Raw genomic sequence first — 26,999 nt, forward strand, 5'->3', positions numbered from 1 at the left:
GTGTTCATTGCAGTGCTACTTATAATAGCCAGGACATGGAAACAACCTAAATGTCTCATCAACAGAGGAATGGAGGAAAAAGATGTGGTATATTTATACAATGGGATAATACTCAGCCATAAAAAAGAATGAAATTGGGCTTCCCTGGTGGTGCAGTGGTTGAGAGTCCGCCTGCCGATGCAGGGGACACGGGTTCGTGCCCCGGTCCGGGAAGATCCCACATGCCGCGGAGCTGCTGGGCCCGTGAGCCATGGCCGCTGAGCCTGTGCGTCTGGAGCCTGTGCTCCGCAACGGGAGAGGCCACAGCAGTGAGAGGCCCGCGTACCGCAAAAAAAAAAAAAAAGAATGAAATTATGCCATTTGCAGCCACGTGGATGAGATCATACTAAGTGAAGTCAGAGAAAGATAAATATATGATATCACATATGTGGAATCTAAAAAAAAAATGATACAAATGAACTTACTTACAAAACAGAAACAGACTCAGACTTCAAAAACAAACTTACAGTTACCAAAGGGGAAATGGGGGGGATAAATCAGGAGTTTGGGATTAACATATACACATTATATAAAATAAACAGCAAGGACCTACTGTATAGCGCAAAGAACTATACTCAATATTCTGTAATAACCTTTATGGGAAAATGAAAAAGAATGGATATGTATATGTATAACTGAATCACTTTGCTGTACACCTGAAACTGACACATTGTTAATCAACTGTACTCCAATATAAAATTAAAAACGTTTTAAATGATTACATAATAAAGACAAATCCTATTCTACCAATGAAAGTTCAGGTTATTTTTACAAATGATTGTACAATTGTACTGCACATGTATTACTTCATGTTGCTTTTTTAATTTCTGGAAGTGGGTAGATTCCTATCAGTTGGATTCCTTGCCTGAGAACATAGATATTTAAAATGTAGTTAATGCCTTATTTTTTTTTAATTTTTTTTATTTTTGGTGAAACTTGCCATTAAACTCTACAGGAATTTATATCTATTTCCAACCTAATTTCAACCAGGACTGAACTTTTTTTGTTAAATTGGATGAAGAAAACTAATGTGCCTTCAATTTGCATTTTCTTAACTGCCAATGAGGTTGAGCATCTACCATGCCTGAGTCATTTGAATTTTATTTCTGTGAATTGCTTTTTTTAATCTATTCCTTTTAATTAGACTAGCTTTTAAAGCAATTTGTAGAAATTTTGTTAAGGAGATTGTTTTGTCATATATTTTATAGTTTGTTTTCTTAGTCTAGCATGTATCTTCCTTCAAACTTTTGTGAAGGGCCAGCCAGTAAATATTTTAGGCTTTGTGGTCGTGCAGTCTCTACTGCCTTTGTAATATGAAAACACGTAATAAACCAGCGGTTCTCAATCAGAGGTAGTTTTGCCTTCCCTACCCCCACCCCCCAGAGACATTTGGCAATTAGACATTTTTTGGTTATTGCTATGAAGGGGAGTGCTGCTGGCATCTCGGATGCGCTAAACATTCTACCCACCCTCCCCGCCGCCCCCCGCAACAGAATTATCTGGTCCAGAAAGTCAGTGGTGCTGAAGCTGAGAAATCCTGACCTGTAAGCAAGTGGGCATGGCTGTGTTCCAATAAAACTGTATTCAGAAAAACAACAAGCCACATTTGGCCTACAGGTTGGCATTTGTTGACGCCTGTTTTAAATTATCTTTTTGCTATATGAGATCTCGTTTTCTGGTTTTGTTCCTGAATTGTCTTTCATCTCATTTTTTCCAAATTTTCTTCCATTTTATTTTATGCTTTTAAATCTTCTTGACTAAATAAAATACAAAACAATAGCAACTACTGCCTAATAATTAGGCCTCTTATTGTTTTGTTTTAAAAATGTTTTTATTTATTTTTGGCTGTGTTGGGTCTTCGCAGCACAGGCTTTCTCTAGTTGAGGCGAGTGGGGCCTACTCTGTTGCGGTGCACGGGCTTCTCATTGCAGTGGCTTCTCTTGTTGTGGAGCACAGGCTGTAGGCTCACAGGCTTCAGTAGTTGCGGCACGTGGGCTCAGTTGTTGTGGCTCGCGGGCTCTAGAGCACAGGCTCAGTAGTTGTGGCACACGGGCTTAGTTGCTCTGCAGCATGTGGGATCTTCCCGGACCAGGGCTCGAACCCCTCTCCCCTGCATTGGCAGGCAGGTTCTTAACCACTGCACCATCAGGGAAGTCTCCCTCATTGTTTCTGATTAAAATTTTATAAATCATCTCAGAAATAGGTCAAGTCTTTTCCCTTTGGTCCTGCTTTTCTCCCTGGGTCTGTAGAAGCAATAGAAAACCAACACTTGGTGTACACATAGAAACACATGGTATGAGGTACCACCTAAGTAACACAAGCAGTGATACATCTGTAATTTTCTTTATTGACAGTATTTTAGTAGGATCTAAAACTATTGAAAAATACTGATCTAATTCTTTTACTTGCTGTTGTATTTTTATGCATTTATCAGTCTCTTTACCGATAAAATATAGAAAAACAATTGCAGATAAAAATCCATTCTATTCTAAGCAGCAATGGATTTAATAAGAGGTATTTTGTAATTTGAAGAATTTTCAGGAAGCCAAGAAATCGGGCCTTTGGAGTGCACCATCCAGAAAAAAGTAGTAAGAATGAGGCCCAAATATAGCACAGATGCGCTGATAAAGGCTCAGATACACTGTTCCTTGAACAGTACTTGGATGGTACTGTGTTTAAGGAAAACTGCTGCTGCTACTTACTGCATATCACCTATTGTTCTATGGAATGGATGCTAGAAACTTCCATAGCTGCCTCAGGAGAACCAGTCACTCCTGCCACTGTGGGTCCTACCCCTGGATATGCTGCCACCATCTCATTATACTCATGTCTTCCACCTCCAGTGTTCAGGTAGTGCCTGCTAGAAGCCGGGGAGTTGCATGCCAGCTCCCAGCTACAGTGAGGTCCAGGTGAAGCCTGTGAATTGTAATGAGTAATCACAACTTGGGGGATGACAAGGCAGATTCATTCTTATTTAACACTGTCTCTTTAAATTTGGTGGAACAAGTACTTTCTCCGACCCCAGATAAAATCATGGGCAGACCATGTATAGAAAGCAAAACCTTTGTTTTTAATTAATTTATTATTTTTTTTAACAGTAGGTCCTTGTTGGTTATCTATTTTAAACATAGCAGTGTGTACCTGTTAATCCCAAACTCCCAATCTATCCCTCCTCCCCACCCTTTCTCTGACTTACTTAAGCATCCTTTACAGGTGGGCTTCTCCCTTCCCTTACCTCAGGCACGTTGGAGGGTGGGTAAGATGGCAGCTGAGAAAGAGACTGGAAAGGCAGAAGCCATCCATGTCGTTTTTTTCCTCATCTCCCAGCTGTCTTAGTTTCTGATTGTTTCCTTTATGGAGCTTAAGTATTGGAGAGCGAGTCAAGTTCCTATTTGCATGATAATGGTGATCCTGCCACACTGCTCCCTGCACTTGCTGGCTTTCTGCTGGGGTGCTTTAAGTTCTTTGCAGGCCCTCAGCATATAAAACTGATGACCTATTCAATACTATTTTTGCATTCCTTTTTTTAAAAAAAAAATACACCTTTATTTTATTTCTTGGCCGTGCCGTGTGGCATGCAGGATCTTAGTTCCCCTACCAGGGATCGAACCAGTGCCCCCTGTGCGGAGTCTTAACCACTGGACACCCAGGGAAGTCCTGCATTCCTTTTCTGATTTGTGTCTACGTTAGTATTCTCAAGTTTATCTTTTTCTAAATATTTTTTCTTAGCTGTTCATGTGATGGATTACTCAATTTGAGTCTGTTAAGGGTTCCCTCATGATTAAGTTCAGAATATGCATCTTTGCTTTTATGAATTTTTGACAAACACTAATCTCTCTTCAGACATTATGTGAAGGAATACACGATGCGACTATCTTATTATTGGTGATGGTAACTTAATCACCTGATTAAGGTGATGTTTTCCAGGTTTCTCCACTGGAAAGAATATCTTTCTCTTTGTAGTTAATATGTAATATGTGGGGAGATGCTTTTAGATTATTAAAATCATTGTTTTCCATTAAAGGTTAATATCCATTGATGATGCTTCATTGAACCATTACTATGATGGTCATATCCTATGATTCTAATCCTTTTGAGATTTGTTGAAATTTGTTTTATGGCTCAGAATATTCTCAATTTGTATAAAAGTGCTGTGCTTGCTTTAAAAAATGCCCATCCATCGAATCACTATTCATGAGCTTCTCAGGCTGCTTCTAAAAGTTTGTACCAAGAATCATCAGTTCAACAAATTAATGTGCAAGGTGTTTAGAACAGATCCTAATTGACCTGTTAACTGTTGATGAAGATAATACACGTACTGTTAGATAAATATTAGCTGCAATTTATTACTAACTTCAGCAGTTGTAAATTTTCTATTATTTTATAGTAAATTCATATAATTTCAGCAGTGTTTTATTGTGGAATTGAGTCTTGGTTTCAGACCTGCTCTCCTAGGAGAGAAATCCAAAGTGGAAATGTGTTCTGTTGGTTAACATTTGAGAGGGAAGCTCCTTTGGGTATGGGTAGAAACCAACAACAACAGTTATGCATAGCCTTGATTGCTTTTAAAAATAACTTAGCACATTACAGAAAACATTGTGACAATTACAGTGAAAGTGTGGCATAAAACCAGGAGGGTCCACATAGGATAACTAAACAGGAACAGAATGACCAGAGAAGAGACAGACTTGTGATTACATACAGTGCTTATTTCTGCTTTCTCCCTTAAAATGACAGTCAAGTGTAAAATCAAAAGAACAGGGAATTCCCTGGAGGTCCAGTAGTTAGGACTCAGTGCTTTCACTGCGGTAGCCTGGGTTCAGTCCTTGGTCAGGGAACTAAGATCCTGCAAGCCAGGCGGCACAGCCAAAAAAAAGAGGATGAAGGGGAATTAACAGAAAAAATGACAGATTTTTAGAAGATGGAAAGCATATGAGGACTTCCCTGGTAGCACAGTGGTTAAGAATCCGCCTGCCAATGCAGAGGACACGGGTTCGAGTCCTTGTCTGGGAAGATCCCACATGCCACGGAGCAACTAAGCCTGTGTGCCACAACTACTGAGCCTGTGCTCTAGAGCCTGCGAGTCACAACTGCTGAGCCCACGTGCTACAACTACTGAAGCCCGCATGCCTACAGCCTGTGCTCCGCAACAAGAGAAGCCATCACAGTGAGAAGCCTGCGCCCCACAACGAAGACCCAATGCAGCCAAAAATAAATAACTAAATAAATTTATTTAAAAAAGAAAAAAAAACATATGGGAGAATATCAACTGATACCACAAGCTTGGGAGCTTAATTAAGAAGTCTTGAAGAGAAATTCGAAGTGAGATCTTGTACCGCAAAATACCAGAAAGGCCTCCAGGAGTCCCATGGCAGCAATAGTGGTGACAGCAGAGGCAGTTGGGACAATGCCAAAAATTTGAAGGGAGGAAAACCTTTCTCTCTGACCAGAGGAACTGTGTTTCCAAAAACGTGGGGAATCCTGTTGCTTTCTTTATATCTGTTTACTGCGTGGCCCTAGAGGTTCACAAGAAATGCATGGTAGAACAGAAAAGCAAGTTGTCTCACCTACCAGAGGACAGGGAGGAGGGAGGGGGTCTCTGGGTAAAAAATATCCAAATGAAAATTTTAGAACTGAAAAATATAACTCATAGTTCACCATATGGGCTCAATATGAGAATGAAGGTGATAGAGGAAAGATTAAGTGTAGTTGATTAACAAAACTAATCTGTTTAACAGAAGAAAAAAGATCAGGAACTTCTGGTTTTGGTGCTGAGGTTTAAAGTGTTTGGAATTCATCACTCCCATCTCAAAACAAGAAAAAGCTGGACAAATTAAAAAACAAAACTTCTCTTGGGCACATCAGAAAACAGGTTGCAGGGCAATCCACTATCCTGAAATCTAGAGAGATGGGCAAACTCGGACACGGTCAAGATCCGTTTATACCTGCATCAGAGCAGACTTCAGAACAAACATTATCAGGATTAAAGAGGGGCACAACATAATGATAAAGAGGCAATTTCCAAGAAGATAATCCTAAATGTATGTACTTGACAACAGAACATCAAAGTACATGAGGCAAAAACTGATAGAACTGAAAGGAGAAATAGACAAATCCACTAGTTACAGTTGTAGAATTCTCTCTCCTGTCAGTAACTGATAGATCAAACAGGTAGAAAATCAGTAACGATACGGTTGACCTTAACAGCATTACTGTCAATTCAGCATGATTGAATTCATTTTTTTAGTTTTGAGTTTTTTGTTTTATTGAGCTGACATACAACACAAGTTTAAGGTGTACAACGTAGTGACTTGACATGCTATCCTGTGCAATGATTACCCCAATAAGGTCAGTTAAATTCATCACCTCGTATAGGGATCAAAAAAATTTTTTCCTTGTGAACACTTTTAAGATTTACTCTTAGCAATTTCCAAATGTACAAGACAGCAATGTTAACTATAATCACGTCGTACATTACACGCCCAATGTGTTTATCTTATAATTGGAAGTTTGTACCTTTATAGTATACTCCATCCAACAATAGAATATACATTCCTGTGCTCCCATGGAACATTCACCAAGTTAGACTACATTACTGGCCATAAGACACACCTTAACAAATTTAAAGTAGAAATCATCCAAATATATTCTCAGACCTCAATGGAATTAAACTAGGAATTGGAAAGATAGCTGGAAAAATCTCCAAGTACATGGAAATTTAACACAGTTCTTTATAACAGATGGATGAAAGAAGTCTCGAGACATTTTTAATATTTTAAACTAAAAAAAAATAAATAAAACTGTAATAGGCTGAAAAATGTACTCCCCTCAATAATATCCACATCCTAATCCCTAAACCTGTGATTGTTACATTATTTGGGAAAAGTGTCTTTGTAGATATAATTAAGTTACAGATCTTGAAATGGAGAGATTATTCTGGTTTACCTGATTGGGCCCTAAAAAGGAGGAAGAGGGAGATTTGACACACACAGAAGAAAAGGTAATGTGAAGACACAGCCAAGGTGTATTTGAAGATGTCAGTTCCGAGGGCTAAAGTAAAATCACCCAAAGGAATTACAGCAATTACCAGAAGCTGGAAAAGGCAAGGAATGGATCTTCTCCTAGAACCCTGGGAGGAAGCATGACACATGAATCCTTGATTTCAGCCCAGTTATTCTGATTTCATACTTCTAGCCTCCAGAACTGAGAGAGGATAAGTTACTGTTGTTTTAAGCCATTGAGTGTGTGGTAATAAGTGAAAACGGTGCTTAGAGGGAATTTTATAGCATCACATGCATATGTTAGAGAAGAAGAAAGATATAGACTCAAGAACCTAAGCTTCTACCATAGTAAAGTAGAGAAGAGTAACTTCATCCTAAAGCAAGTAAGAGAAAAAAAAAGTTTAGAGCAGAAATCATTGAAATTGAAAACAGAATAGAGGAAATCAATGAAAGCAAGATTTTAGAAAAGATTAATAAAATTGATAAATCTCTAGCCAAGGTAAAAGAAAAAGAAAATGCCAATCACCAATATCAGAAATGAAAGAGGGGTCATCAGTACTGATCCCATATACATTAAAAGAATAATATGGGGGGTTTCCCTGGTGGCACAGTGATTGAGAGTCCGCCTGCCGATGCAGGGGACACGGGTTCGTGCCCCAGACTGGGAAGATCCCACATGCCGCAGAGTGGCTGGGCCCGTGAGCCATGGCCGCTGAGCCTGTGTGTCCAGAGCCTGTGCTCCACAACGGGAGAGGCCACAGCAGTGAGAGGCCTGCGTACCGCAAAAAAAAAAAAGAATAATATGGGAATATTATAAACAATTCTACAACTTTGATAATTTAGATGAAATGGACCAATTCCTTGAAGACACAAACTACCAAAACTCACACAAGGAGAAATAGATAACCAAGTAGCCCTTTATTTTGAAGAAATTGAATCAATAATTAATAATCCCCCAAGAAGAAAGACGAGGCCCAGATGGTTTCAACAGTGAGTGCTATTAAACATTTAAGGAAGAAATGAAACCAGTTTCCACAATCTCTTCCAGATAATGGAAGCAAGAGAGAACACTAATAATTCATTCTATGAGGCCAGCATTATCTTAATACCAAAACCAGATAAAATTTATAAGAAAACTACAGACCAATCTCTCTCATCAATACAGATGCAAAAATTCTCACAAAAATATTAGCAATCAAATTCAACAGTATATTAAAAGAATTAAAAAAAAAAAGAATTATACACCACGATCAAGTGGGATTTATTCCAGCTATTCAAGGCTATCAACATTAAAAAAAAGAAAAAAAGTTAATGTAATCCACCATATCAGACAAAAGAGAGAGCATGTGATTATATCAGTGACACAAAGCTTTTGACAAAATCCAAAATCCATTCATGATAAAATAATTCCCAGATAATTAGGAGAAGAGGAGAACTTCCTCATCATGATGAAGAGCATCTACAAAAAACCTACAGCTAACATCATACTTAATGGTGAAAAACTCGATGCTTTCCTCCTAAGATCAGGAACAAAGCAAGCATATCCTCTCTCACTATTCCTATTCAATATTAGACTGGAAGTCCTAACTAGTTAAGTAAGAAAATGAAATAAAATGTGTACAGATTGGAAGGAGGAAATAAAACTTTCTTTGGTCATAGATGACACAATAGTCTATGTAATCCTGAAGGATCAAGAAAAAATTCCTGGAACTAACATGCAAGTATAACAAGGTCACAGGATAACAAGTCAACTGCTTTCCTATATACCAGTAATGAACAATAGGAATGTGAAACTTAAAGATGCAGCACCATTTATATTAGCATGAAAATAAATAATTAGGTATAAATCTGTCGAGAGTTTAGGTAAGCTACCCATAGTACTGCTGTCTTGGCATCCATTTTGTTTGGCCAAGCAGTCTGCAGGGACCTTCAACTGACACTAGCCCCCTCATGCTAGCTCATGCCCTAGATAACAGTCTGCAGAGTCACTAGCAAATGTAAGTTCCTGATATGACCTCCTCAATACCTTTGTGATCAACAATCTCCCCTGCCTCCCAGCACTTTCTTGTGCACCCCTTAGTCTTCTGCAGCCCCTGTGGGGCTTGTCAAAGCTCTCTTTTGATTTGAATTGGCCAATCCAGCCTTATCCCAGGACCCCCGAAGCCTTCCTTCATGACCCTAATAAAGGTATGTGCCGCAGGTCCTATCTCTCTGTCTGCACTCTGCCTTGACCTCCCCCAATGTCCCCTTGATGCATGCTGGGTACTTTCTCCAGGACCTGTGAGTAAGCTTCCCTATTTCAATTTCTCTTGTGGTCTATTGTTGAATCATAGCTATCTGGCCCTGTGCTCCACTTATCAAGTATTAATTTGACAGACTCATAGCAAAATGTTAAGTGTGTGTATATATATATATATATATATATATGTATTTATTTATATATAGGATCTATATGTGAAAGACTATAAAACTCTGATGAAATAAATCAAAGATCTAAATAAATGGAGAGAATCAAGTTCATAAATTTGAATACTCAAAGGGGGAAAGTGGCGGGGTGGTGGTGGTGGTGTGATGAATTGGGAGATTGGGATTGACATATATACAGTAATATTTATAAAAGGGATAACTAATAAGAACCTGCTGTATAAAAAAATAAATTAAATAAAATTCAAAAAAAAATTTTTATACTCAATATTGTGAAGAAGTCAACTGTTCCAGACTTGATCTGTAGATTCACTCCAATTTTCAATCAAAATGCCAGAAATTTTGTAGATATCAAAATTATTCTAAAGTTTATGAGGAAAAGTAAAATCCTGAGAATAACCAACACAATGCTAAAGAGGAAGAACAAATTTGTATGGCTCACATTACATATTTAAGACTTATTCTAGGGGCTTCCCTGGTGGTGCGGTGGTGAAGTCTCCGCCTGCCAATGCAGAGGACACAGGTTCGATCCCTGGTCCAGCAAGATCCCACATGCCGTGCAGCAACTAAGTCCATGTGCTACAACTACTGAGCCTGTGCTCTAGAGCCCGTGAGCCACAACTACTGAGCCCACGTGCCACAACTACTGAAGCCCACACGCCTAGAGCCCATGCTCTGCAACAAGAGAAGCCACCACAATGAGAAGACTGTGCATTGCAAGGAAGAGTAACCCCCATTCACTGCAACCAGAGAAAGCTCACACACAGCAATGAAGACCCAATGCAGCCAAAAATAAATAAACTAATTAATTTTTTAAATTCTTAAATATTTAAGGAGTCAGTTGATCCCAAGGTGGAATGCAAAATGTGATAAAATCTAAATGTGTTGTATAGTATTGTGATTAATTTTAGCAAGTCCATTATAACAAACATTATAGTAAGATTTGTAATTATGAAATTGTTCTTATTTCAGCATTTATGTTGTTTGAACTGATTAAGGAATTTGTGGTTTTATTGACATTTAGTGTTCTACAGTTCTCACATTCAAAAACATATTGGCTGTCTTGACAAATGAAATAAAACCAGAAACAAACAAATCAGACCTCAAACTTAAAAGCTTTTGCACAACGAAGGAAACTGTAAACCAAATGAAAAGACAACCTACAGAACGGGAGAAAATATTTGCAAACGATGCGACTGACAAGGGGTTAATTTCCAATATATACAAACAGCTCATATCAAAACAACCTAACCAACAAACTGGGCAGAAGACCTAAGGAGGCATTTCTCTAAAGAAGACATACAGCTGGCAAACAGGCACAAGAAAAGATGCTCAACATCACTAATTATTAGAGGAATACAAATCAAAACCACGAGTACCACATTGCACCAGTCAGAATGGCTATGAAAAGTCTACAAATAATAAATGCTGGAGAGGGTGTGGAGAAAAAGGAATGCTCCTACACTGTCTGTGGGAATGTAAATTGGTACAGCCACTATGGAGAACAGTATGGGAGTTCCTTAAAAGACTAAAAATAGAGTTGCCATATGCTCCAGCCATCCCACTCCTGGGCATATATCTGGAAAAGATGAAAACTGACTCGAAAATTTACAGGCACCCCACATTCATATCAGCACTATTTACAATAGCCAAGTCATAGAAGCAACCTTTATATCCATTCAACAGATGAATGGATATAAAGATGTGGTGTATATACACGATAGATTACTACTTAGCCATAAAAATAAAAAAAGAAATATTGCCATTTGTAGCAACATGGATGGATGTATAGAATATCACACTAAGTCAGAGAAAGATTATTATATGATATCACTTTTATGTGGAATCTACAAGATACAAATGAATTTATCTACAAAACAGAAAAACATTCACAGACATAGAAAACAAACCTATGGTTACCAAACAGGAAAATGGAAGGGGGGAAAGGCATAAATTAGGAGTATGGGATTAACAGATACATATATCAATACATATAAAATAGATAAGCAACAAGGATTTACTGTATAGCACAGGGAACTATATGCAGTATCTTGTAATAACCTATAATGGAAAATGTGAATATACATAACTGAATCACTTTTCTGTACACATGAAACTAACACAGTATTGTAAGAAACATATTGCATATTGTAACAAATGCAGTTGAGAGAATCCTTAATTTATCTGAAGTATTAAAATCACACTTTAGGGGCTTCCCTGGTGGCTCAGTGGTTGAGAGTTCGCCTGCCGTTGCAGGGGACACAGGTTCGTGCCCCGGTCCGGGAAGATCCCACATGCCGCGGAGCGGCTGGGCCCGTGAGCCATGGCCGCTGAGCCTGCGCGTCCGGAGCCCGTGCTCTGCAACAGGAGAGGCCACAACGGTGAGAGGCCCGCGTAACGCAAAAATAAAAAAAAAAAACAAAAAAAAACAAAAAAAAACAAAAAAAAAACCACACTTTAAAGAAAAGGGCCTCCCAAGTTTGTTGACTTTTTTTTTTTTTTTTTGCCGTACATGGGCCTCTCACTGTTGTGGCCTCTCCCGTTGCAGAGCACAGGCTCCAGACGCGCAGGCCCAGCGGCCACGGCCCACAGGCCCAGCTGCTCCGCGGCATGTGGGATCCTCCTGGACGGGGGCACGAACCCGCGTCCCCTGCATTGGCAGGCGGACTCTCAACCACTGCACCACCAGGAAAGCCCTATTTTGGAGATTTTAAATTTATTTTATTTATTTATTTTTGGCTGCATTGGGTCTTCGTTGCTGCATGCGGGCTTTCTCTAGTGTCGAGCAGGGGCTACTCTTCGATGTGGTGCGCAGGCTTCTTATTGTGGTGGCTTCTCTTGTGGAGCATCAGCTCTAGGTATACAGGCTTCAGTACTTGTGGCATGTGAGCTCAGTAGTTGTGGCTCGTGGGCTCTAGAATGCAGGATCAGTAGCTGTGGCACATGAGTTTAGTTGCTCCGCAGCATGTAGGATCTTCCCAGACCAGGGATTGAACTGGTGTCCCCCTGCACTGGCAGGTGGATTCTTAACCACTGCACCACCAGGGAAGTCCCTGTTGACTTTTTTTTTTTTTTTTTTTTTTTGCGGTACGCGGGCCTCTCACTGTTGTGGCCTCTCCCGTTGAGGAGCACAGGCTCCGGAGGCGCAGGCTCAGCGGCCATGGCTCACAGGCGCAGCCGCTCCGCGGCATGTGGGATCCTCCCGGACCGGGGCACGAACCCGTGTCCCCTGCATCGGCAGGCGGACTCTCAACCACTGCGCCACCAGGGAAGCCCCCTGTTGACTTTTAAAATAACCTACTGAATGAAGCTTACTTGTTTATAGTTTTTAATATCTTTGTGATAGTTAATTTTGTGTGTCAGTATGGCTGGACCATGGTGCCGAGATATTTTGTCAAACATTCTGGGTCTGCTGGATCATAGGGTCCACGTGACAGAGCAGCTTGCATGGCAGCCTGGACCTGTTGCAGAGCCTTCTCTTGTTCTGGGCCCCACTTAAAACCACCAGATTTTCAGGACACCTGGTAAATGGGCCAGAGTAGCACACTGTTGGGCTGCAAGCCTTGTAGTTGCCCAGCCTAGAGACCAAAGAAAGCCTGGAGACAGCAAGAGACATCAATAGTTTTTTGGACAGGGGATCTTACAGACAGTGGGCAGGACACTGCAGCAGTCTTCACTACTCAGGGGAGAAGGAGGCTACCATTTATAGGGCGATTGATGTCAGCTTGACTCATCAGTTACCAGGGAAACCAGCAGCTGGGGCACATCACTCACAGCCCCTCAGATTAACAAGCATCCCTAGGGCAGATGTTTCCCTTTAGTAAACTAGGAGGTGGAGCCATTTCAGCCTGAGGATTAGAACCATTCATAGCTAGGGCAAGGGGCAAAGACGTTCACGTGAGTAGGTGCAGGTAAAGAAAGGACTGATCGAGGGCTTCCCTGGTGGTGCAGTGGTTAAGAGTCCGCCTGCCAATGCAGGGGACACAGGTTTGAGCCCTGGTCCGGGTAGATCCCACATGCCACGGAGCAACTAAGCCCGTGCACCACAACTACTGAGCCTGCGTGCCTAGAGCCCGTGCACTGCAACGAGAGAATCCACCGCACTGAGAAGTCCGCGCACCACAACGGAAAGTAGCCCCGCTCGCCACAACTAGAGAAAGCCTGCACGCAGCAACGAAGACCCAACGCAGCCAAAAATAAATTTATTTAAAACAAACAAAAAAAAAGGACTGATCGAGCAGGGGATGCACAGAGCAAGAGAACAGCCACCTTGGGTGACCTGACCAAACACTCCACCCCTACATACCCTGCACGACCCTTACAATTTTGGTCCACCCCTCTTCCGAGATATCCCTGGGGTCAGGTATGTAGAGGTGCACTGCAATCAAATACCACAAATGCAATCCAGACAACAGCATCTAAAGGATATCGAGAGTCCAAGAGGTAGAAAAACTGTAGCCAGATGCCTATCAGGTCAAGTTTTCATGGAAACCAGAGGAGGACACTAACAGCCTCTCACTGTAGACCCAGCAATCAGACTCATTTCACAGTGAGGCCTCCATTGTGGCCCAGTCCACGAACAAATTCCCTCCCCTCACACTAGGGACAAAATGTAAGGTGTTTAACAGGCACAACACAGGGAAGGTCGTGACCATTAAGCAAAATACAAGCAGTAATCACATTCTGAGATAATACCACCTCTGCCTGTGGTCCTAGCCTGCAGTACCATTCCGCCAGTCCACCCTTAGCCCCAGAGCTTGTGCGGAATACTGGAGAGGTGGTGTAACAACCCACCACAGGGTTAATATGATGGCGCCTTTCTCTAGTAAGGGGCCCGGAGTAATTACCTTAGTAGTCTCAGGTGGGCCAAGTAGGAGACAGGTGAAGTCTGTCAGTCCCTTTCTAATCCTGTCCCCCATGGGGTGGCAAACTCCAAACACCTGGGACTTACCTGCCAGTCCCAGGGCCATTTTATAACGTGTTCCCCTGGAGGTAGACCCTGTGGCAAGGGCCAGAGTGAGTTACTGTCCTGACCAGTAGTTGGCAACCGTCCTTCGGTGGGTAACCGTTGAACTCGCATTGTGTTGACTAGTTGTCTCTGGGTTAATATGGCTTGGTCATTGGGAAAATTGCTCCTGAGATGTTCAGTTATAGTCCTTAGGGCTTGAGTTAGCCTCTGGTCTGCATATCGAGAGCATGGGTTTTCAACATCAGTTGTTAAGGAGTCCATTTATTCTTTCCATTAGCCCGGGAGCAGTGAGGTTGGAGGGCAGGTGGAAATGTCAGCGTATGTCATTTTTAATCAACCCATTCCTGAACCTCATGGCTGGTAAAGTAGTTTCCTTGTTCACTGTTGATGTCCATGGGGGTCCTATATGTTGCACACAGGTGTTCTAGACCCCAAATAGTAGGGTTTTCTTGCATTGTTAGATGACTCGGGTAGGTCTTTGGTAATGTCTTCCACCTTTGCAATGCACCGTAGATGCATATAGCTGTTGTTCCATCACACTAGATTGTTGCTCTGCCCTCTGCCGTAGCTGGGACCAGAAGGTTACTATTATTTTGCCATTGCCACAGGCCCCAACCAAACCCTTCCGGGTAACTGGCCACGTCCAATTCACAAGCCTATCCCTGAGGTAATATCCCTAAAGCTTGTGTATGTAATTGTTTAGGGGTGAGGGGTCGGAGGGTGATGCTAGTCTTTTGTAGATAATCCAGGTCCTTGTGTGTTTTATTCATCAGCCATCCATGTGCAGTCAGATAAGCCATAAGCATTTGACTGCTACTTTTTAAAAGTTACTTATTTATTTATTTTGCGGTACGCGGGCCTCTCGCTGTTGTGGCCTCTCCCGTTGCGGAGCACAGGCTCCGGACGCACAGGCTCAGCGGCCATGGCTCACGGGCCCAGCCGCTCCGCGGCAAGTGGGATCTTCCCGGACCGGGGCACGACCCCGTGTCCCCTGCATCGGCAGGTGGACTCTCAAGCACTACGCCACCAGAGAAGCCCCTGGGCTGCTACTTTTAAACTGGAAAGAGACTCTGAGGTTAACAGGATATCATTGATATAATGGAAGAGAAAGACATACCTCATGGTAGTCAGCTGCCACAGGGCCCCACATGCTAGTGGGCAGCCACCTCGGGATCACCCCCATAACTTTCTGTCCGCCATCTTTATATCCTGACCTCATGGCACTTGTGGGAGTTTCCTCGGCCTCCTGGTTGGCCAACTATTGCGCTGTACCCCACAGAACTGCAAGCCTTGTAGTTGCCCAGCCTCAAGACCGAAGAAAGAGCCCAGAGATGGCAAGAGAGATATCAGTGGTTTATTGGGTGAGAGGATCTTACATACCTGAAGCAAGGTCCTGGAGTGACACCCCACAGTGTGCATCAGACAGCGAGTAGGACATGGCAGCAGTCTTTACTACGCAAGGGAGAAGGAGGCTACAATTTATAGGGGGAAATGACGTCAGCTTGGCTCCAGTTACCAGGGAAACCAGCAGCTGGGGCACGTCCCTCACAGCCCCTCAGATTAACATGCATCATGAGGGCAGATGTTTCCCTTTAATAAAGTAGCAGGTGGGGCCATTCTGGCCGGAGGATTAGAACCATCACTAGCTGGGGCAGGAGGCAAAGACGTTCACGTGAGTAGGTTACAGGTGAAGGAGAAACCGGTCGAGTAGGGGATTCACGAAGAGCAAGAGAACAGCCATCTTGAATGACCTGATCATTCTGACACCTGTCAGAATGGCTATTATCAAAAAGCTGACAAACAATAAGTGTTGGCAAGAATGTCGAGAAAAGGGAACCCTGTGGGTGGGAATGTAAATTGGTGCAACCATTCTGGAAAACCATATGGAGATTGCTGAAAAAGTTAAAAATAGAACTACCATATGATCCATCAGTTCCACTCCTTGTTATGTATCTGAAGAAAATGAAAACACTAATTTGAAAAGATACATACACCCCAATGTTCATTGCAGCATTATTTACAATAGCCAAGACATAGAAGCAACCTAAATACCCCTCAACAGATGAATGGATAAAGAAGATGTGGTATTTATTATAATGGAATATTACTCCGCCATTAAAAAGAATGAAATAATGCCATTTGTGGCAACATGGATGGACCTAGATGGTATTATGTTAAGTGAAATAAGTCTGACAGAGAAAGACAAATACTCTATGACTTCACTTATATGTGGAGCCCAAAAAACAAAACAGATGAACAAGCATAACAAAACAGAAACAGATCTATAGATACAGAGATGAAACAAGCCAGAGGGGAGGGGTTGGGGGAAGTAGAGAAATAGGTGAGGGAGATTAAGAGGTACAAACTTCCAGCTGCACAGTAAATGAGTCATGGATATGAAATGTACCTTGTGGGAAATAGTCAATAACTATGTAATATCTTTGTACAGTGACATATCATAACTAGACTTATTGTGGTAATAATTTTGAAATATATAGAAATATCAGGGCTTCCCTGGTGGTGCAGTGGTTGAGAGTCAGCCTGCCGATGCAGGGGACACGGGTTCGTGCCCCGGTCCGGGAAGATCCCACATGCCGCAGAGCGGCTGGGCCCGTGAGCCATGGCCGCTGAGCCTGCGCATCCGGAGCCTGTGCTCCGCCATGGGAGAGGCCACAACAGTGAGAGGCCCGCGTACCGCAAAAAAAAAAAAAAAGCCTTTTTAAAAAAGAGAATGGAAATGTAATAGGACCAATTAAACAGATGTTACCTATATAAAATAAACAATAACATGTTTCTCTCCATCCCTTGGTATAGTAGAGTATTTTTACTCTTCTTTCCTTTTCCAATAATACTTCTTCTGAACTACCTGCACCCTTTAAGACATCGTGTTATTCTGGTATATTGGTAAAATAGAATATCGGTAAACATGAAATTCACTTTGACATGCAGCTCTGCTCTTATTAAGCCCACATTACAAAGATTCTCGTCGTCAGCCTAATGTGATGACATCAAGTTAAATACAAAGCCTTTGAGCATTTGTGGGATATACGTATAGAATTTTACTTACAGGCAGCATGTCCTTAGACTTATAATTAATCTCTAGGCCCATAGAATGTCCTGCCTGATAGGAGTGTCTTTGTTTGCCTGGGGGCTCTCGCCACCAGTCTAACAATGTGATTTATGATAGAGGTTTTGGGACACACCATATTAGGTCTGACCACTGGAAGAACTGGAGACTTGAAACTTCGATGCTCATACTTGAAAGGTGTGAGCTTGAACCTTCTGAAGAAGTTGAAGGCTAAAGATCAGCCTAACCTCATGGACAGAATGTGAGCACCAACAAAAAATCTGGAGACCACAGGCTTGGGCAAGCTTTCTTGTGCATATTGTCACAACTCATGGCCAAGAGGAGGTAATATCATCCTTGTGTTCAAGGAGAAGATGACCAGAAGCTCCACATTTGGATCCCTCCCACACTTTGTCCTATGCATCCATCTCTCCCTTTAGCTGATTCTAATTTGTATCTTTTCATTGTAATAAAACTAATCATAACTGCACTACATTCCTGAGTTGGGTCAGTTGTTGTAGTGAACTACTCAACCTAAGAATGGTTGTAGGAACCCCTGAATTTGTAAAGAAATCTGCATAATTCATCACATCAGAAAATTAAAGGAGAAAAAACAGGTTCACACCAACAGATGATAAAATAGCTCCCAACAAAATCTAACAGGCATTAAGTAGAACAGGGACTGAATGAAACTACTTACATATAACAGACTATTTACTCTAAGTCAATAAGCATTATACTAAATGTTTAAATAGATATGTGATTTCCATTAAATTGGGAAAATGAGGGAAGTTATTCCCACTAGTATTCAACTTTATTCTGAAAACTCCAGCTACTGCAATAAGAAATAGAAATAAAATAAATAATAAAAAATATTGAGGGAACTTATTTCTATTTGCAGATGCATGGCAGAAAACATAAAATATAAAAAAGAATACAATTATTTGGTATGGCTTAAAATGAAAACTGTATGCAAAACAATAAACACCATAACACAGTGAAAACACAAGCCACCTTGAAGAAAATAAGTCCAACATTTATAAATGTGTAATACCTGGAATTATCAATACCTGGATTATTTAATAAATCCTAAAAAAATCAGTGAGATAACCCAGAAAGAAAGAGAGAAAATGCATGAATAAAAAAAGCACTAAGGGGGCTTCCCTGGTGGTGCAGTGGTTGAGAGTCTGCCTGCCGATGCAGGGGACACGGGTTCGTGCCCGGTCCGGGAAGATCCCACATGCCGCGGAGCGGCTGGGCCCGTGGGCCATGGCCGCTGAGCCTGCGCGTTTGGAGCCTGTGCTCCGCAACGGGAGAGGCCACAACAGTGAGAGGCCCGCGTAGCGCAAAAAAAAAAAAAAAAAAAAGCACTAAGGGAAACATAATTGGCCAATAAACACATATGAAAAATGTGCTCAATTCACTTGCAATCAGAGAAGTACAGACACTCATATTCAATAACTGAAGGGATTCAATATTGGTGCAATGATGGAGCAATAATCTAGCAATATGTGAAACACAGCACTTCTAGATATGCACCTTTGAGTCTCAACTCTTCAAAGAAATAAGAAAACGGCTTTCAGCGACTGTGAAGCTGGGGAGGTCCCGGCTGGGAGAAGGACATTGGATCTCATTGTCCTCCCAGCCTTTCGACCCTCCCCCAAAGCCCCTCAATAAACTGGCTTGATTCCAAAAACTAAAAACAAGAAAAAAAAAAACCGCACAAAACGGTATTCAATATAGCATTTTTATTACAATGAAAAATCATTTTGTCCTAATCACTGTTTAATAGAATATTTAAGCATGTTTAATACATACATTATCAAGCACCAGGCTGGAATCTTTTCCATTCTATAGAAAATCATTAGCCTTCCATTCAAGCAGGAAGCTGCTTTCAGAGTATAATGTGAGCTGCAAAAGAAAAGTGCCCTTCCTCACCCCTTCCCAACACAATCACTCACCATGTCTGAAATGACATCCTTGAAGACATTCATTGTTGTTATGGTAGCATCTACCAAAGTGGTTCACATTCTAAAGGTGTTAAAAGGTATTTGGAGTGAGAAGTGCACAATGAAGTAAATTTGAGATACACTATGTTAAATGAAAATTTCTTTAATACATCTTTCGACAAGCTGATAACGTGTACTTGGATTTCCCCCAGAAGTAGATACTTTATCCTTTGTTTCATTTACACTTTTTCCCCAGATATATTTTTTCAAATATCATCAAGGAGTAGTATTCCCTGAAGCAAACTTGTGGAGAATGGTGGTTAAACACTGGTCTTCTGGAGCTACTTTGTACTTCGGAAAGGAAAGGCAAAACACTGGCCTATTAGTGAAGACTGATTTTGTAAGAAATTCTAAGTATAACTGTTTAGAATTATGAAGAATAGAATTTTCATAAGTGAAGTTGGTCTAGATTTTGCTCTTTATCTTCATCTAGTTTTGTATCAGATTATTTCACCTGTGTAAAATTAATTGGTAAAATCTTGTTAAGGATTATCTATTCTTAAGGTTTTTACCTACACAACTATCAGATTTTTTCCTTAAACAGGAACTTCGTACACACACACATTTGTTGGTCTGTGGGTTCTAGAGCACAGTCAATTGTGATAACATACTTATAGAGAAGAAAATGTAATCCCTCTATATTTTTACATATATTGGAATACATATAGTATATACAGTGTTACCTTATAATTAAAAGGAAAATTTATTGATAATCTGTAATCACTTTTATCATCATTAATGCTGAATGTTTATATTTCATTTTCTTTTCCTTGATTGGACCTGCCAAGATACAGTCATTAACATTGGAAGTCTACTAGTGTCTAATCTCTTAATTTCTACTTTCAATTGTACTTTGTTTCTCTTGTGTTGGTTTTACTTTGTTCTGTTTCTTGTTTCTTGACATAAATGCTTATTCATTCCTTTAATACATTTATCTACGTGACAGGCCCAGCACTGATTGCTGCAGGTAAGTGAAGAAGATGAAAACTGGGCCCACAAACGTTTTCTTAATGCATTCGGGGCACACATTTCTCACCGAATAGAACTTTGGTTACATCTGACAAATTTAGATATGCAGGCATCTCATTAACAATCATTTCTTAAGTAGTGTATAATTTCAGCTTTGATTTTAAATATTACTTCAAATACATAAAAAAGTAAAAATGTTAAAACAATGAACCCTCCATAAACAGCTACTCTACTTCAGTAATTATCAACATTTTGCTAATCTACTTTCTAGCTCTTTGCCAATTTGCTTTCTTTTTCTTTTGCTGGAGTTATTTTAATGCAAATCTGGGTATCTTACTTCATATATATGTATCTCTAACACATAGGATGTTCTATCTTTTAGTAACCACATTGACATTATCATCCCTAACAAACAAAATATTTCTAAAAATCATTTAATACTCAGTGCATGTCCACATTTCCCCCAGTCTCCAAAATGTTGTTTTACATTTTGTTCAATCTGGGTCCAAATAATACCCACATATTGAATTTAGTTGATAAGCCTCATCTTTTTTAATCTGTTAACAGTGCCCTTCTTTTCTTTTTCATGCCACTCATTAGTTGAAGAAATCAGGTCATTTGTTTTGTAGAATTTTACACATTCTGGATCTGCTTGGCTGCTTCCTTGCAGTGCCATTTACTTTTTCATCTATTCCCAAAATTCTTGGCTTTAAAATTTTTGATTTAAGGTTTGATTCCTTCAGTCCATTATTCTGGCAATAAGACTTCATAGGTAGTGGTATGTACTTCCTAATTGCATTGTATCAGGAGGTGCCTATTTTCTGATAGTCCCACCTTTATAGACGTTAAAATTGAATAAAGGGCTCAGAGGTGGTCAGCTTGATAAATCCAATGTAACGTTCTAACGATAAACTTTTTCCCAAATCGTTTTAATATCCATTGAAGATCATTTTCTGGACCCATTATTCCATTAGGAACTAGAAAATTTTTCTAATCCTATCAATTTTTCTGTATTTACTGGTGAGATTTCTTAAATTAAAAATAAATTAATTTGATGAGCTTTGGGTGACTCTGAAACTTGATTCACATGGGAAAAGCAAAATAAATACTTATTTTTCCATTTATTTATTGGTTTTCAGAATAATGAGTTGGTACCCAAGCATTTCCCATAGCAGCCATAACTGAGTAAATTATCAAACTGCTATTGGGGTCATGTGAAAAGACCCAACACCCACTGGCTGAAGATGGGGCAATTTGAGCATCAAAAAGTATATTGACTGTAATGGAATGTTTTCTTTCTTTTATACAAGAGTATTATACACACACACACACACACACACACACACACACAATTAAATTTCCAAGTGGTTAGTTCCTTTATACCACCTTTTTGATAATTTCTAATTAATTGAATGGTGGTCAGAGATGAGAGATTATAAAACATTTACTCTTTGGAATTTATTATGGGAAAATAATTTCATATTTCTCTTTGATTCTTCCAATAGTTGTACTCTTAACAACCTCATATTCATAAAATTCATAAGGTTTCTTTTCAGCATGAAATTTTGGATGCAGCTCAAGTGGTGAAGAACTTCTCACATTCAATATAACCTCCTAGATTTTATCCAGAATAAATTATCTTAAGTTTAGTAAGTGCTGAGCAGTGACAGGAGGCATTTCTACATTTATTACTTCTATAGGATATTCCTTTCATATGAATTCACTAATACTAATGATGTTAATAACAACTATAGGTAATATTTACAGAAAACATGCTATGTGGCTGCTATTTTTCCAAGTATTAACTACTCACTCCTCACAACAATTCTATTACATGATGTAGCAGGCTGACTCTGGATTGGCCCCAGTGGCCCCTTCCTCCTGGTATTCATACTCTTGTGTAAGCCTTTTCCCTTGAGTGTAGGGTGGCCTAGTTCCTCGCTTTTAACCAAAAGAAGATAGAAAAAGTGATGAAATAATGTCATTTCAATGATTGGATTACACAAGACGACAGCTTCTTTGATGCTAGCAGCCTCTTGCTTCCTTGGCTTGCACACTCTGATGAAGTAAGCAGCCACCTTGAAGAGGCCCATGCCACAAGGAAGTGAAGTCAGCATTTAGCCAACAGCCAGCTAGAAACTGAGGACCTCAGCGCAACAGCCCTCAGTGAATTAATTCGGTCAACAAGCACATGAGGTTGGAAGTGCATCCCTTCCCCAGTTGAGCCTTCCGATGAGACTCAGCCATGGTTGAAATCTTGATTTTAGCCTTGTGAGAGGCCCTGAAGCACAGAACCCAACTAAGTTATGCCTAGACTCCTGACCCACAGAAACTGAGATAATGTGTATTATTTTAAGCTACTAAGTTTGTGGTAATTTATTACACAGCAATAAATAACTAATATACATAGGTACTACTATCACCATTTTACAAGTGAGCAAAATGAGGCACAGAAATCTAAGTACCTTGTCTAATAACACACTGGTAATAAAGGGGTGAAATGGTGATAATGATAGATTAAGGCTAAAGATTTTCCTGCATTCATTATATTATTTCCTCATATAAATTTGCTGAAGATATACAATGTCTGAATGGTGGTGGAAGGTTTTAAAGCAACAATTTTTTCTGAAATATAAACTTTTTAATGCTTAGTTATAAGCATGAAACAAATTTTCTCAAAAATGAATTTTCTGATGTTCTGTAACATGTACATTTGAAAGCCTTCTTGTATTAAATTCCATTATGAATTTTCTGATGCTGAGTAAGGTGTGAATGTTGTCTAAAGGCCTTCTTACATTCCTTACATTTGTAGGGTTTCTCACCAGTATGAATTCTCTGGTGTTGAGTAAGAAAAGAATAAAGTCTAAAAGCTTTACCACATTCCTTACATTCATAAGGTTTCTCTCCAGTATGAATGCTCTGATGTTGAGTAAGTTGTGAGAGTAGTCTAAAAGGCTTTCTACATTCCTTACATTCAAAAGGCTTCTCACCAGTATGAATGCTCTGATGTTGAGTAAGTTGTGAGAGTAGTCTAAAGGCCTTCCCACATTCTTCACATTCATAAGGTCTCTCACCAATATGAATGCTCTGATGGGAAATAAGTTGTGAGTAACTACTAAAGGTCTTCCAACATTCCATACATTCATAGGGTTTCTCACGAGTATGAATTCTCTGATGGCGAACAAGTTGTTGCCTCAATCTAAAAGTCTTCCCACACTCTTTACATTCATAGGGTTTCTCACCAGTATGAATACTCTGATGGACAGTAAGCTGTTGGCATATTCTAAAAGCCTTTCCACATTCCTTACATTCATAGGGTTTCTCCCCAAAATGAATTTTCTGATGTATTCTAAGGTCTGGACCACATACAAAGGCCTTCCCACATTCCTTACATTCATAGAGCTTCTCAGAAGTATGAAGTCTCTGATGTCGAGTAAGGTGTGTACACTGCCTAAAAGTCTTCCCACATGCCTTACATTCATAGGGCTTCTCACCAGTGTGAATTCTCTGATGTCGAGCAAGCTGCTGATGTACTCTAAAGGCCTTCCCACATTCCTTACATTCATAGGGCTTTTCACCAGTATGAAGTCTCTGATGTTGAGTAAGTTCTTGGAGGACTGTAAAGGCCTTCCCACATTCCTTACATTCATAGGGTTTCTCACCAGTATGAAGTTTGTGATGTCTAATAAGGTGTGCACGCTGTCTAAAGGCCTGCCCACATTCTTTACATTTGTAAGGTTTTTCACCAGTATGAATTCTCAGGTGTTGACTAAGTGTTGAGCGACGAATAAAGGTCTTCCTACATTCCTTACATTCATATAACTTTTCTCCATTATGAATTCTCTGATACTCAGCAAGAAGATTATGCCTTTTGTAAGTGGACATTTTTTCAGAAGCAATTTTCACTTGCCCAAAATATCCCTCTTGTGGTTCCTTTTGCCCCTCAATCTTGCTTTTGCATTCCCAATCATTTCTAAAAAAGGAGTCTTGAAGGCCATAGCTTTTAATTCTTTCCATTATCTCCCACTGGAATGAATATATTTCATAAATGTCCTTTTCTGGAGATAAAGTATTGGTCCTGTATCTGGACTCCAAATCTGAAAGAAAACAAGAAAGCAAACACACGCTGTTTTCCGGTTCCAGAAGAAAGAAAACTATACAGAAATAAAAAGCATCTAAAATAATGCCTATTACTGAAACTAAGCAGGACCCTGTGGGGCTCCTGGGCACGGAAGCCTTTCTGTGTCCCCCATTTCTTTGTTTGCAGGGAACAGACTCCAGCCTCCATGACCTTCCCTGAGTTCCAAAGGGCAAATTCGAACAGTTGCTAATCAGGGAAGAGAGGGGATGCAGAAACAAGGAAGGGTAGTCAAGAAACAACAGTACAGCCTTGGGGTGTCCTGGTTCTACCTCAAGGGATACACATAGCAGTATCTTTGAGTTCTTCTGCAGAACTAAAACCCCACCAAACAGAAGATGTTCCAGAGAGAAAGTCACAGTTTGATAACCTCGAGAAGCTCATCAGGAGACCACCTGAGGCCAGATTGAAGGAATACAGGCCCTGCACACACCCTGATCCTTATCAGCAACCCCGCCCTTGAACCACTGCTATAAAACTCACCAAATCCTCCTGGGTTGGGACACACAGTTCTTGAGGCACTAGCCTGCTGTGTCCCCGTTTGTCTGGCAAAGCAATAAAGCTATTCTTTTCTACTTCACCCAAACCTCTGTCTCCGAGATTCGATATGGCACTGGTGCACAAAGGCTGAATTTTCAGCATCATTACCAGTGAATAGATTAGACATCTCTAGAAGATAGGCATCCTTGCTACAATAACACATATGTGTACCTAAAAAAACCTATCTTCTGTAAAATTACACACCAAAAATTAGAGTTTATGGGGAAAACAGGGCTGGAGAAGAACACTCAAATCTATGCAACTTTATTGGCAGAGCACTAACAAATATAATAATTGATATCTCAAGAGATAACCTGAAAGGCAGCTCAACACAGCTGAAGGCTGCGTCATGGATATTAAAATGCACACAAAAAATTGAAAACACTGGATTTCAGGTGCTGAGACATTGTACATGAAAATAAAGCCCTGAGCCAGTGAGGCTACCATTAAGATGGAAATAGGATGAAGTGAAACCTGTCATCAGCTAGGAGACACGCAAGGTTGATGGTATCCATGTCTGGGGAGGGAGCCTGAATGTAGGCATTTATTATTAATTTTCTTAATATGGAGGTGTAAGGGCTCTTAACAATAAAGTATCAAATTAAAGGCTTTTGCCTTTCCTGCTGAATGTTATAAATCTACTTCTACCATTCTGGCACTATTCAACAAGGAAAATTACCTGTGAAACAACTAAGTTCCACATTATACTGATATCATTCCCTACTTCATATCATTACTAAGCTAATTTGTATTATGGATTATTAACTGTATTATGGAACAGACTATATTCTCATACATTTCAAAACAAGGCAAAGGAAACAGAGAATAAAGAAAGTCCAGGAATGGAGGTGAGGTTGGTGATTAGGCAAACAAGGTAAATCAGTGGAGGCCTGATTTAAGTGTGTGTAAGAATCACCTAAAGGTCTGTTAAAACTATACAGAGATGTTTGACTGAAACAAGATCTACAGGACTAGTTCCTGCACATGTTTTTGTTTTGTTCTTTTTTATATCTGACAATAAATGACCCTGTTGCTGATCAATGTTTGAGTCTCTCTACTTAAACGTGTTCAATGATTTCTCTTTACAATTAGAATAAAAGAGAAATATCTGAGCATGAATAATAAGGCTTCTGCTTATCAACTCCTCTCCCATTTACTTTCTCTGTTCATGCCATAAAGGCCTCTTTTCAGCTCACAAAATGCACTGTTTAATGTTTAATGCAACTGTTGCCATTAAATAGGGCTCTTGACAGGTTGCTCCTTCTTTGAGAAATCCTCTGATTTTGCATGGTTGACTTCTCTTCATCCTCAGATCTCAAATCAAAAATCACTTCTTCAGAAAAGATATTCCTGCTGATCCTATTTAAGTCTAAACACTTAATGCTCTATCCCAGAAACATGTTGCTCGTCTCTATAACATTGCAATAACATATTTATTAATTTTCTCACTTGTTATTCCGTTAGTCTCTTACCCCTAAGTTTTCCCAGTGGCAGAAACGATTCTAAGTTCACTTACTATTGAATAAGCAACCCCAAATTCGCAATAGATGTTACTCATTTAATTCCCACAATTATGTAATCACTAACAAATATATACATCCGTCTCTAACCTTTTTTTTATTTGTTTTATTTCTGGCTGTGTTGGGTCTTTGTTGCTGTGCGCAGGCTTTCTCTAGTTGCAGTGAGCAGGGGCTACTCTTCGTTGCAGTGCGCAGGCTTCTCATTGAGGTGGCTTCTCTTGTTGTGGAGCATGGGCTCTAGGTGCTCAGGCTTCAGGAGTTGTGGCATGCAGGCATCAGTAGTTGTGGCACGTGGGCTCAGTAGTTGTGGCTTGTGGGCTCTA

At 40.2% G+C, this 26,999-nt stretch overlaps 1 protein-coding gene across 1 annotated transcript in view; it reads right to left on the reverse strand.

The window, feature by feature from the left end:
* Nucleotides 1–23,208: 23,208 nt before the first annotated feature.
* ZNF850 (zinc finger protein 850) overlaps nucleotides 23,209–26,999 on the reverse strand; it is a 127,203-nt gene continuing 123,412 nt past the window's right edge. The window contains 1 exon segment of the mRNA XM_065899371.1: nucleotides 23,209–24,242. Within this exon segment, the coding sequence (XP_065755443.1) occupies nucleotides 23,209–24,242 (1,034 nt within the window).

This window comes from Phocoena phocoena, chromosome 20, assembly GCF_963924675.1.
Source record: "Phocoena phocoena chromosome 20, mPhoPho1.1, whole genome shotgun sequence".
In the NCBI taxonomy this organism is placed as follows: Eukaryota; Metazoa; Chordata; class Mammalia; order Artiodactyla; family Phocoenidae; genus Phocoena; species Phocoena phocoena.